The sequence below is a fragment of the Cloeon dipterum genome, chromosome X, assembly GCF_949628265.1.
Source record: "Cloeon dipterum chromosome X, ieCloDipt1.1, whole genome shotgun sequence".
Taxonomy (NCBI): Eukaryota; Metazoa; Arthropoda; class Insecta; order Ephemeroptera; family Baetidae; genus Cloeon; species Cloeon dipterum.
The window spans coordinates 29,380,029-29,392,057 of NC_088790.1; the positions used below are offsets into that span (position 1 = coordinate 29,380,029).

General features: G+C 41.5%; 1 protein-coding gene across 10 annotated transcripts in view; it reads right to left on the minus strand.

Moving 5' to 3' along the window:
* The window catches only part of DIP2 (disco-interacting protein 2), a 162,715-nt gene that overhangs the window by 47,476 nt on the left and 103,210 nt on the right, over positions 1-12,029 (minus strand). The window contains exon 1 of one of the 10 annotated variants that reach the window (XM_065495828.1): positions 5,047-5,297. The exons of the other annotated variants lie outside the window; for them this stretch is intronic. Within the exon in view, the coding sequence (XP_065351900.1) occupies positions 5,047-5,218 (172 nt within the window). The 5' untranslated portion in view covers positions 5,219-5,297. Of the gene's footprint in view, positions 1-5,046; positions 5,298-12,029 lie in introns of those variants that run through there. 10 annotated transcript variants of the gene reach the window in all.

The following is a 12,029-nucleotide window of genomic DNA, read 5'->3' on the forward strand; positions in this document are numbered from 1 at the left end:
CGTCGGCGGCTGGAGGAGGAATTTCGTGTTCGTTCGTTCTTTCTTTGCGGTTTGTTTATATGCGTGTGGCAATTGGTTTTCTCGGTTTTGTGTGTGTGCGCCACATGCGCGTCGGGCGTCAACAGTTTGGAAACGCTGACGGACGAGAATGTCAAACACGTTTTCAGCCGGTGCTCTTGCACCTCGTCATCGCACGGTGAAAGAGTTTCATTTACAAATAACCAACGTGCGAGCAGCGAGAAATATGACGCTGTATCTAAAATCTGACTCTGCGCGTAGAGCCCGCCGTGAGCGTGGAAAAAGAGGCTTGAAATACTTTGTGAGCCGAAATGGGTTGTTTGGATAAAAAGATCTGTTCTTAATATCCAGTTCTTGTGAGTGGCAGCGAATTTTCGGATATTTTTGCACATTTGCAAGAATTTTACATCGGATTTACATGGTTTTAGGCGCTTAAATGATTTAAATTATTTTTATTGGAGTATATTTGGCTTAAAATTGCAAGATTCGAGCTAATTTGATGGTCAACAGGCAAATGGAAATGCAACAAAATACGCGGGAATGAAATTAATAGGTCGGCACGCCTCTTTTTCGACTCTTCTGATTGGCCGTTGGACTGTCTCCTGATTGGCCGCCATTATTTCGACGCCATCTTGACTTCTGACCGGCGGGAAACCAACACAGATCGCAATCCGGACCCCGGTGGGAATTACGACTGCGCAGAAGGTTTTAATTTGGGTCACGCATGCGCAGTAATGAGTTCCGGCCTCCCTGTGAGATGAAGAAGCGATCTGAACATACCGCGCATGCTTAGGATGCGCACAAGTTTACTGCGCAGCTTTAAAATGGGCGAATATTCAAACAACTATAAATTTCGACGCCATATTGACTTCTTACCGGCGAAAAACAAACACAGATCGCAACCCGAACCCCGGTGCTCTGTCTAAAATTCCCAGCCTCTGGTTTAAAGCTTTAGAGTGTCTCTATTTAAAATAGTTGATTGCATATTATAGCCCTTTATACATTACGGACAATGCACAAAAGGAACAAAACTGCTTGGAACAGGTACTGCTTCAATTTAAATTTCACTGCACTCGGGTCGTTTAAAGGTATAATGGAAAATCCCAGCGCATTCATCACAAAGTAGGTCGCTAAGCATTTCCAGCATTTTCCCGCGCTATAACTGCAGCAGTTTGCAGTCGAAATAAGGTCGTTAATTTCAAGCCTCGACTTAACGACCGCGCGCTGCCTAGAGGGCGAAATAGTTGCACGCACTCGAAATTTCGGAAAGCGACACTCGAGCACATTCGGGCATTCGGGGGGCGAGAAAACGCACCGGTTGGTTGGGGTGTGTTGCTGGCGCCTGTCTCAGACACGAGCAAATTAGGCCAACGCAGCTGAATGAGACACCTTCATGCAAATCAGCACTTGTTGTGAGTATTCGTGCCGCGTTATAAACACGGACGCAGCCTCCTTTCACAAATGCTCGCTCGCGCTCGCTCGCTTGCTCACTTGCCCAAGTTTCGTAATTCACCCTGCACTTCTGTGACTGGCGCTTGCTTGCCTGGCGCGCAGCCCACTTTCCGACTCGCACAACGCGACGACACTTGCATCTGGCTTTGAACAGCTCGTTCGCGCGGAAATTGCCATTCGATAGCTCGTTTTGCAGAACAAAACTGCGCCGTGTTTCGTGTTTGTGAAGCTGGATATGCTTTACAAGCCGCCTACGTGACTGCTGATAGGTCAAAAGTCGATTTTATACGGGAAAACTTTAAAATTGTCAAGAAAATCATAAGAAAAACGAATGTAGCCGGATTTTAGTGACGTCAGCGATCCTGATTGGTTGACAGTTTCCCCTTCCACTTTTTTCTGCAAACGTCTTTATTTATTTTGTGCTCTCAGAGGCAATAAGAAAAAATAAAAATGTAATTGAACCATTTGGAGTGTTCGAAGCCTCCAACAGATGGCGCCACCGTATACTTTCGTAATAAATTTAATTTTAAGGCATTTCCGCTGCGATTTCAGACTCAATCCTGCCACTGTGCATTCTTCACTTATTTTGCTTTTCTTTTGACGTGCTGAAAACCGAAATCGGTACGGCCATTCGCCGTAGAATCGTCGGAAAAGATTTTTAATTTCAAAAAAAAGTTTTTCACGATTCTACGGCGATTGGCTTAACCGATTTTGGTTTTCAGCACGTCCAAAGGAAATATATTAAGTGAAGAACTGGTGAATAGACTAAGAGATGGCGCCACCGTTAATTTACAATTTTTTCACTGCAAATTCAGGTTTATTCCTATTAATATCAATTTTTTAGCGTCAAAATACCAAGAAATGAAAGAAAAAAACCTTTTGGTCCTGAAATGATTTTTTAAAGTCCTGTTTCTTTTTATTTTTTATTTTCAAATACACCACACTTATGATTTACTCTAATCCTGCCAATTTAAGGAGTGGGCTCTGTCTCAGCCAGAACTTTATTGCAACCTCTGCCATAAAAAAATAAAAGCAGATGTTTCCTTCGCAACAGTATTGGTTGGAACACTTGATTATTTGCGCAAATTAGAAAACACACCTGCAGACGGCACGAAAGGCTTATGCCAGCGCCCATTCGAGTTAATTGACTCTTTACCTTGAACACTTAAACACACACACACACGGACTATGCCATCTGCATACTTTATGATTGCTATTTGCTGGCTGCTCTGATCCGAGATCCGACGCAGCAGCAGTAAAACTCGAATGCTGGGCTTGCTTTCTTTCTTTCTTTCTTTCTTCCGCGGCACGTATAAAATGAGACTCGATTCTTGTGCAGAGACAGAGACGCAAAAAATCATAATCAAACTACATTCCGAAGCACACAGATCGGATTGAGAATAAGCAGTCGTGCGCCGCGCGGAGAAATGTTTATTGTTCAAATCTGCAAACGTGTGTATAAATATAATGCTGCTTTAAAAAGCGTCAAGATGATGATTTGATATTTCCCTGCCGCGCGGAGTTATCAATCCAAAACGAGAAAGCTGGCGCCCCGGGCGCCTCAAAGTTCAGCCTGCTTCTTCCCCCCGAAATTAACAGTTTACCTTCTGAAAATTTAATGCCACACGCGCGCTGCCGCAGAAATAACCGTCTCTCTTGCTCTCTGTCTCTCCGCCGGCTCCGGAGGGTTGCGGATAAAAAATTCAACTGCGTGCGGCGCGCGAATTTCTAATTTCCATAAATTCCTTTTTGCAAACAATTTTGCAGAACGAGACCCGAGGGGAGCGAGGGACATACAGGCACTACTGCGACTTACTTTCGCGCGACTTTTACCGCGGTGTGGCAACGCGCACTCGATCACCATTGCACGGCCGAGGAAAATGAGAATCCGCATCTCTCATTGTTCGATATCACGCGTATCAAATGAAACACCTGCCCGAGAGTATCGGATGGCGCTACCACGTGGATTGTGTTTCTTAAATTCCCCTCGCAATAATTATCTCGCAACTCGTTAATTTGAATTTTTCGGCGCCACCACCACATCCTGTGCCCGTGAATGCCGTCCATTCTTCTGCTCATCTCCATAATCTTGCGTCGGATCAAATAAAGTGGCGAGAGATACACGCACTGGCTAACCAAATTCTCTTTTCTTTTCTTTTCTTAGTCCTGCTCTTCCAACAACCTGTAATTTAAATGGACTCGGCCGCGTGTGAAAAACTGACGTGCTTATTAGCCGCTTTTTGCACCTCTCATGCACGACTCGAGAACAGGATTATATTTTCGCCTCGCGCAAACTACACCGAAACTGCTGCGTCGGCGACTAACTTTTTTTTATTTATGTTCGCTGAGAGCACAAAAAGTTTCGTGAATTATTTTACGACCGGACATTGCCATTGATTCCTAGCATAATTGCCTCTCTTTCTTCGATGGCCGGCCGGCCGACTCGCAATTTCTCGCATCGTCATTCAAGCGGCCAAACTTATACCAAACGCACTCGCTGCAGGAAACGAACTGTAAAAATTTAAAGGGACTCTCTTCCTGTTCCGCAGAAATCACAGCTTATAAATTTAGATTCCGTTATGAATTTTATTATTTGGGTATATCATAGAGAGTTAAAGAGAGGTTCCGCAACCTTTTTGTCAAATTAATCGCTTTTTATGTGCGGAGAGGCAGGAATTATACGAAAATTTCTCTTGTCCCGTTTGAAGGAGGAGAGAAACATAAAAATCCATCAAGCACTGTAATGCTTGATGGTCGCAGGAGTTCATTTTATGTTCAAGAGGATTATTACTGCAAAATCCTGGAAAAAAATTTGCTTAGGATTTTTTTCAAGCCAAAATTTAATTTTTGAGAAAAGTGGCACTGTCTCCTTACTTGAAATCTTGTTTTATTTCACTACAAAGAGTTTTGTTAAAAGGTTTTATACGCTGTAGGACAGATCTCGACGAGGGGAATCGAAATCTGCCAAAAAATGTGCTAAAGCGCTGGAAAATTTGGAGAAAATATGATTTTTTTTTAAAATTTCAGAACAAATTGTCTATCGATCAAGTGCAATTCAAATAATTTACGATTTTCGCAATGTATCGATCCACTTTAAGTACATAAATGAATTGAAGAATATTTGGAACAAGGTTAAAATTAAAAATTGACTACATTTGGAATATACTACTTTTCAGGGACACTTCTTCCGATTTCAAGAAGGGAGACAGTGAAGAAATTCTATCTTTGCAGCCAATTATTTCGAAAAATTACCACGATACCTGGAAATTTTGATTCCTTATCGTTCAGTTTATGCATTTGCAACAGAGGTTGATTTAAATTTAAAATTCTCAGACTTATGTAAGTATGTAAAAATTATGTAAACGCATTAAATACTGCGAATTCACGTCCGAACCCCATATATCGGTCGCAAAATGGTTCCAATCTGGTCCTCTGGCACTTTTTCGACTGTTTCGGTCCAATAGGACCGAATATTTTTGACTTATGTAAAATTTATGTAAACGCATTAAATAATTTCTCTTTGGCAAATTTTATATATTTTAAGAAAAGGCACAAAAAATTGATAACTAGCCGTACAGTAGGGTTGCGGCTGGGGCGGCTGCCTATAGAATTGATGGTGGTGGTGGTGGTGGTGCGGCTGGTGGCTGGGCGCCGGCTTGGGTTTGGGCGGATCCTCGAATTGCTGGAGCCACACGTAGAGCTCCTCGAGGTCGACGACGCTCTCGAGCGGCGGATCCTTGCTGTCCATCGTTGCTCCCCATCCGTCCGGAGAGACAGCGAGCTGCAGCGACCGACCGAACGCCTTCCGACCGACTGACTGACTGACTGACTGGTTCGTTGGTTCGTTCGCAGCTGCGCCTGCTGCTCGGCGGCGAGAGATGGTGGCGCACCCACCCAACCACATTGCCCAGCCAGTGCACAGACGCGCGCTTGCTTCTCCCGTCTCCCGTCCACGCACATATGCACATACGCATTTTTAATTTATGTGAAGATCAAGTGTGAGAAAGGAATTCTTATTCTTTCTTTCTTTCTGTGCCTTCGCCGAACACGTTGGTCTTTTTCCTAATGTTCGTTAAATTAGCAGGCCGAGCCTTCCGCGAAACGCCCGCGTGCAGAGCGGAGCAGAGGAAAAACGAAATGCTCAAATGTCAACGACAGCGCTCTGCAAATAGACTGGAAATGCCCATTGTGCCACGAGCAGGCTCATCATCGTCTACTTTTTTTCGATCAGAGCACACGCGGACGACTCTCTCGTGTTGGGAAAGAAATTCGTTCCCGAGCTCAACAATCGCTCTGCTTGGGAAATTTAGATTTTTTGCATGGAGAAGAATGCCTTTGTTTTGTTATTTACACAAAAAATATTTAACTAGAATTAAGTCCCGTTTACAAGATGAAGGAGTTAGATATATCATTCTAAAGAACTAACAATTCTATTAAAATCACCGGGGACCGGGTTGCGATCTGTTTTGGTTCTTGCCGGTCAGAAGTAAATATAGCGTCGAAATTTATAATAATTGTTTGAATATTTGCCCATTATGAAGCTGCGCAGTAAAATTGTGCACATCTTAAGCATGCGCAGTATGTTTAAATCGCTTCTTTATCTCACAGGAAGGCTGAAACTTAATACTGCGCATGCGTGACCAAAATTAAAACCTTCTGCGCAGTCGTAATGCCCACCGGGGTCCAGGTTGCGATCTTTGTTTGGTTCCCGCCGGTCAGAAGTTAATTTGGTGTCGAAATAATGGAGGCCAATCAGGAGACAGTCTAGCGGCCAATCAGAAGCGTCGAAAAAGAGGCGTGCCAACCTAATAATTGAATTCCCGCGTATTTTGTTACATTTCCATTACCCTGATGTGCCATCTAACGGTCGTTTCGCCAATTACCAGGCTAATCAGCTGTTAGGAAAGAAATAACAACAAAAATATTCATTTACATGATACATTTTCAAGCCAATTTAATCCCGTTTCTAAGATGAAGTTGTGAGATATTTCATTCCAAAACTAACAATCTATTTAAATATAGAGCAAGATTTTTTATCAGTGCTGTTGCAACATTTATTTTCCAAGTAAATCAGTTTCCGTCAGTTCGTTCGAGGAAAGTTGTTATATATAAATAAAGATAATAATCAGAGAGCCTTGACGGTTTGGGAGCAGTACGTATAATTTTGGCCAAAATTTATTGTTCCTAATGCACGAGTATCCAATGTCAAAGTTGGTAAAACGCCTCTACTCCGCTCTCTACTCTCTAGCCATTAAGATGAAATTCTTCTAGTTGATGAGCTTTTTTAAACTTTTACAGTCGGCCCAATCTCTCGGAGACGCAAACGATCCAATTAGTACAAAACGAGACTCTCCAATTATTTCAATTTCCGGACAAATATTTAAAGAGCTGCACGCTAATTACATTCCACAGCTTTGAATGCAGGTGTGTGTGACGGATTTTATAATATGGAAAATTCTCGTCTCTAGGGAAGAGCAGGCGAGTTGAATTTATGATCAATACCGCGCCACTTTTCAACCGAGCGCGGCACTTTGATGAAAGGGTTGTGAATGCACTCTCATACTGCTGCTCCAACTTGAAAGCCTGCCGAGCACACACTCTCCGGCGACGGCAAACTTTCGCGAATAAAATGGATTAATTGGACGAACGCGCAATGAAAGGGTTGTTTGCCGATTTGGCCGCCGAAAGAAAGTTTTTCGCCGGGCCAGAGAGTGGAATAAAAGTTGCTTGGCTTCATAATTGGAGTGATTTTCGGACTTTGATGCAGGAAATTTCATCAGTAGTTGAAAAAGTGCGAAGTTTTATAATTTAAGAGGAATTACTAAATAGAGATGAGCTAAAAAGAGCATATAAATTTGAGTTTACATAGTTTTAATTTATCTCCTCCCCATCGTAAACATATTGTTAAAAATTTATTGAATTTAAAAAAATTGTTAGCAGCATTAAAAATCTATAATTATGGAAAGTAAACAGAAAAATTGATTAATTGTATTAAATTATTTAAATTAAAATTAAAAAAATAAATTCAACCACAAAATATTTGAAGCTTGAATTTAAAATACATTCTAATATTCTTTTTTTTACTTAAAGAAATAAAATAAAATCCCTGCTTTTAACTGTCAAATTTTGTCTATCTTATCAACCCTTTCCGGAAGTAAATAAAAGCTCTTTGATAAAATTTTATCAAAAATACGCACCAAGCGGCAAAAACAGTTTCGCTTCCCTTTATATGTCCTAAAAGTTTCCAAACGAAATTGCTTGTGAAAAATTCAAAAGAACCCTCGTTTTCACCCCTATTGTCCCTGAACTCCCGGACCAGCGCAGTTTGGCCACTTGATTATTTGAAGAACGCGCCGCGCCGCACATTGATCCATCAGGCAGGCCAAATAGGTCACAGAAACCGCATCTCATCTGGCCGATCCGCGCGCATCGATCATTTCGGGCTGAGTTGGCAAATGAGAGTGAATTATGCAAACGAGCCGACGCTGCGCGTTTACACGGATCGGTGATTGCGGCCCTGGGCCCGCCGACGGGACGGGACGCACATCGGGGGCCTCGTCGCTCGTCGCGTGACGATCCTCCGACCGCAGCTACCCCGTGATTACGTGTTGCGAGCCGACCAAGCTCCTATACCTGATTGTGTGAGAGAGAAAAAAAATCAACAAGGTCAACAGCTTGAGCGGAGACGCCAGCCGGTTACCAGCAGCCGGGCCACTCGTCTTTTGCTTTCTCACGCAGAAGAGTGCAGCATAATTTTATCCTGTCCACAGGTGGGTGCCCCCCGAAAGCTGAATGCGCACGGCCAGATGCCAGATTTACTCTCGATTGAATGAAAATAAATTTAATAATTTATGGTTTGTAATTTATTGTTACCTTTACCGTGGAAATTTGAATTTAAAAAGGTATATCTTCTCTCAGATATGACATTTATTTAATTTACGATTGTGTGCGCAAATTTCCCTTTCTTAGGGTTTGCAAGAAATGATGTAAATTATTTCTTTTGGACACATGAAAGGCTCTTATTAATTTTCCTGGATGATTTTTCGTTTTTCTGATCTAGAATAATTACATTATTTTCCCTTCGTCACAGCAAATATCGATTTTTTTTTTAAATTTCCGTTGGCAGTTAATTGGCAAGAAAATTCTTAATTAAAATAGAAAAACTAGACTTTCCTTAACTTCAAATGTTGTTCGTATTGGAAAACTTCTTAAAATGTTAACATAACATGTCTTGAAATTAAAAAATTTAAAAATAAATTAACTAAAAATGTTTTAAAACCGTGATAGGATTTAAAAACTTATTCCCCTCAGTTTTAAAAGGATTGATGCTGCGAAATTCTGGAAAATGCTAGTTGCTAATTCATGAAATCATCCCTTAGGGTTCAGTTGAAGCCAAAATTGTCCGCAAATTTATAAGAAATGGTGAGGACTGTCTCCTTACTTGAAATCCTATTTTATTTAATAACAAACAGTTTCCCTAAAAGGTTTCCTACGCTGTTGGACAGATCTCGACCAGAGGAATCGAAATATAACAAGAAAATGTGGCAAAGCGCTGCAAATTTTGTAGAAAATTTGAAAATTTCGTATCAAAAAATTGTAGAACAAATTGTTCTTTGCATCCAAAAGTTCAAATTAATTTCAATTGTCATCCTGTATTGATCCACTTTAATTATTTGTAAAAGTGTACAACAAAAGGTTTAGAAAATTGCTCACACACGCAGCCTTAATTTATTTTTAATGTTGGACACTTAAAAAATGCCGCTGTTAACCATCTAAAGTGATAAAAAAGAAAAGAGCGTCAACAAGCAGAGCTTTGTCCAAGTGAACAAAGCCTGCAAAGCCGGCAGCCACACAAAAACGCTTCCTTCCGAATATATTATATAAAAAAAGAGATGAAGTGTGTGTTTAAGAGGCCGCACGCACGGCGTTGTGTGGTTTTCGCGCGCCGATGTATGCTTCCCGCGCGACAGCTGCGCGCGGCAAATTGCATACGATCCGGGCTGGGGGAATTTTAATGAAGAGTTTGCTCGGCATTACTGACTTTTATTTTAGCTCGAATTACGCTGATCCGCGCCGTTTTATTGTCTGTCGAGTGAGACGAGTGGGAGAGAGAGTTGCTCGAAATTTTCTGCGGCTCTCAGCAGAAAGCAGCGAGCGAATATCTCCTTCTGCTTTGGGGGTTAATTTCCATGGAGATTGGGCTTCCCCTGCGAGCGAGCGAGCGAGCACAGACGCTCTTTGTTGCAGCCGCTTTCAATTTTATAATCCGTTATGCCATTCCTTTGTGTGAATTCGGATGAAGGGATTTCGCTTCTGACGACTTTGGAGTCAGTTTTGCAAAGGAAATATGTGCACAGCGAATTTTGAGAGGGGCGCGAGGATTCTCTTGGAAACACTCTGAGGCCTTTCGATTATTTAAAAGGAATGAAAGTGAATTCCCCCGCCAATTCCTAAAATACACATACAGATTAAGTCCTAGGAACAGGGATAAAAATAAAAAAATTCCCAAAAAATTAAAGGTTCTTAACGGCCAGTTTTGCGCGAAAATAGTAGTTGCTCAATAGGGAAAAACTGGAAATTTAATCAGCTTTCTGAATTTAGGCAGTTTTTGACGCTACTATCAACTGGTGAATTTTAATTAGGCCAAACACAACCCTTTCGAAAATCTACAATTTTTTAAAAAATTACTTTCAAGACTCAAAAGTACTATTTTTATCTTCTCAAAATTAAATTTTCATAATTTTTCTCACCCCGGAAGTGCTCAATTAATTTCCTTTGCTAAATTAAGAGGGCGTAACCGGTGAAATTCGAAAAATTTGATTTTGGGCCACTTTTGGTCAGAAGTACGTAAATAAAAAAATGATCCTTTAGGGTTACTTTACATGTAATGTAATTTTAAAAGCTCCCCTATAAATTTGGTGCTGCTCTCGTATTATATTATATAACTGATTATTTTTAAACTGTTTAATATTTATTATTTTTTTAATTTGTCATAATTAATAATAAAAATCGTATTTTAACCCTTTTTAATTTAAATAAATCTCCATGTAACCTAATAACTTTACTATAGCGTTACAGCAAATTAATAAATCGAAGCGTATCTCTCCGTGCATGAATATTGGCACTATTTAACGATTTATTCCAATTCCCTTTGGCCAAATAAAATTCCTCACTCTCCAATCGGTCTGGGAATTCGCAGAAACAACGACACACACGGTCAACTCTCGTTTTCATCAGCGCGAGTTGGTTGGTTGAGTGAGTGAGTGAGTGAATGAATGAATGATTGATTGAATCAGAAATGGGTCAGGTGCATTTGGAATTCATCAGTTGGCCCGTGGGCGAGCTGCTCTCGGCTCTCGCGCGATTGTCACCCGCTGTCGGAACACGCGTCGCTCGTAACTCACTGCTCACGCCGGCGAAATTTGAATGGCGCGCGACTGCGTTTGTCCATTAGGCGCAGCGTGTCAAAACAGCCCTGCCCCGCAGGGATGAGGGATGAGCATCACACCTGTTATTCTAATAATGGACCCGCCGTTCCGTCCACCCATCCGTCGAGCTGCTGGTTGGCGCAGATTATCGCGTTACTCTAATCAGGGACTATCTCTGCGCGGTGTCTGGTTACCAATTGTGCGATTTAAACTCGGTTTTGAGTGGCATTTCCGGCCCCCGAATCGACCCCACACGAGAAAAATAAATTTGACCACACGAGATGCGTGTCTTTGAGATGTTTGACATGCCACGGCGCATTGTTTGGCTGCCGATGCTGATGCAACGGCATTATTTTTCGTTGGTGAGTCACGCCCAGCAGGAAAGTGGCTTCATATTCAATTGCTCGAATTATTCCCAGACATCAGATGTCATGAGAATCTAATAGGGCATATTTAAATTATTGTTTCATATGCCACCAGTTCAAAAAGGCTTAAAATGGGAAGAAAACCATTTGATCACAGTTTTTAATCCAAATGCAAGCTTAAAAACACAAGTTTCCATCCCTGATCTGCCTTGAATTCCCCGTTTTGTGCTATTTTAGGGAGAAAAAGCGATCTATTTTCACGCGGCGGAGGACACAGACGTTCTGATTGGCCAGCGGCGGTATACACGCTTTAGCTGGCTAACCAGGACGTCCGCGGTCCTCCGCCGTGCAGAAATAGATCCACTTATTACGAGGATTTCTCTTCGTTTTAATGAAAAACAATCATTTATTTTTGAAAAATTGCATAGAATGTAGCGCTTGAAATTGTACAAACCGCTTCCATCGTTCATTGTGATTTAAAAAGAGGCGGTAAAGGGGGCGTAACCAAAAAACTATGAAAATAGAGAGTTTAAAATTAACTTCGAGCTGAGAATTCCAATAAAAATAAAAATTGCATAAATTTTTGCAGGTAAAAATCCAGCGGGGGCCAGATTTGCGATAAAATTGGTTCGCACTGCGTAGATGCAAGATGGCGTCTGAATGTGGGAAGCAAAAAGGTCTTTTTGGATTGCCGTGGCGAGTTTCAAGAGTTTGTTTTTACGATCCAAATTATACATCACAATATTGACCAAAACTTGCTTCTTTT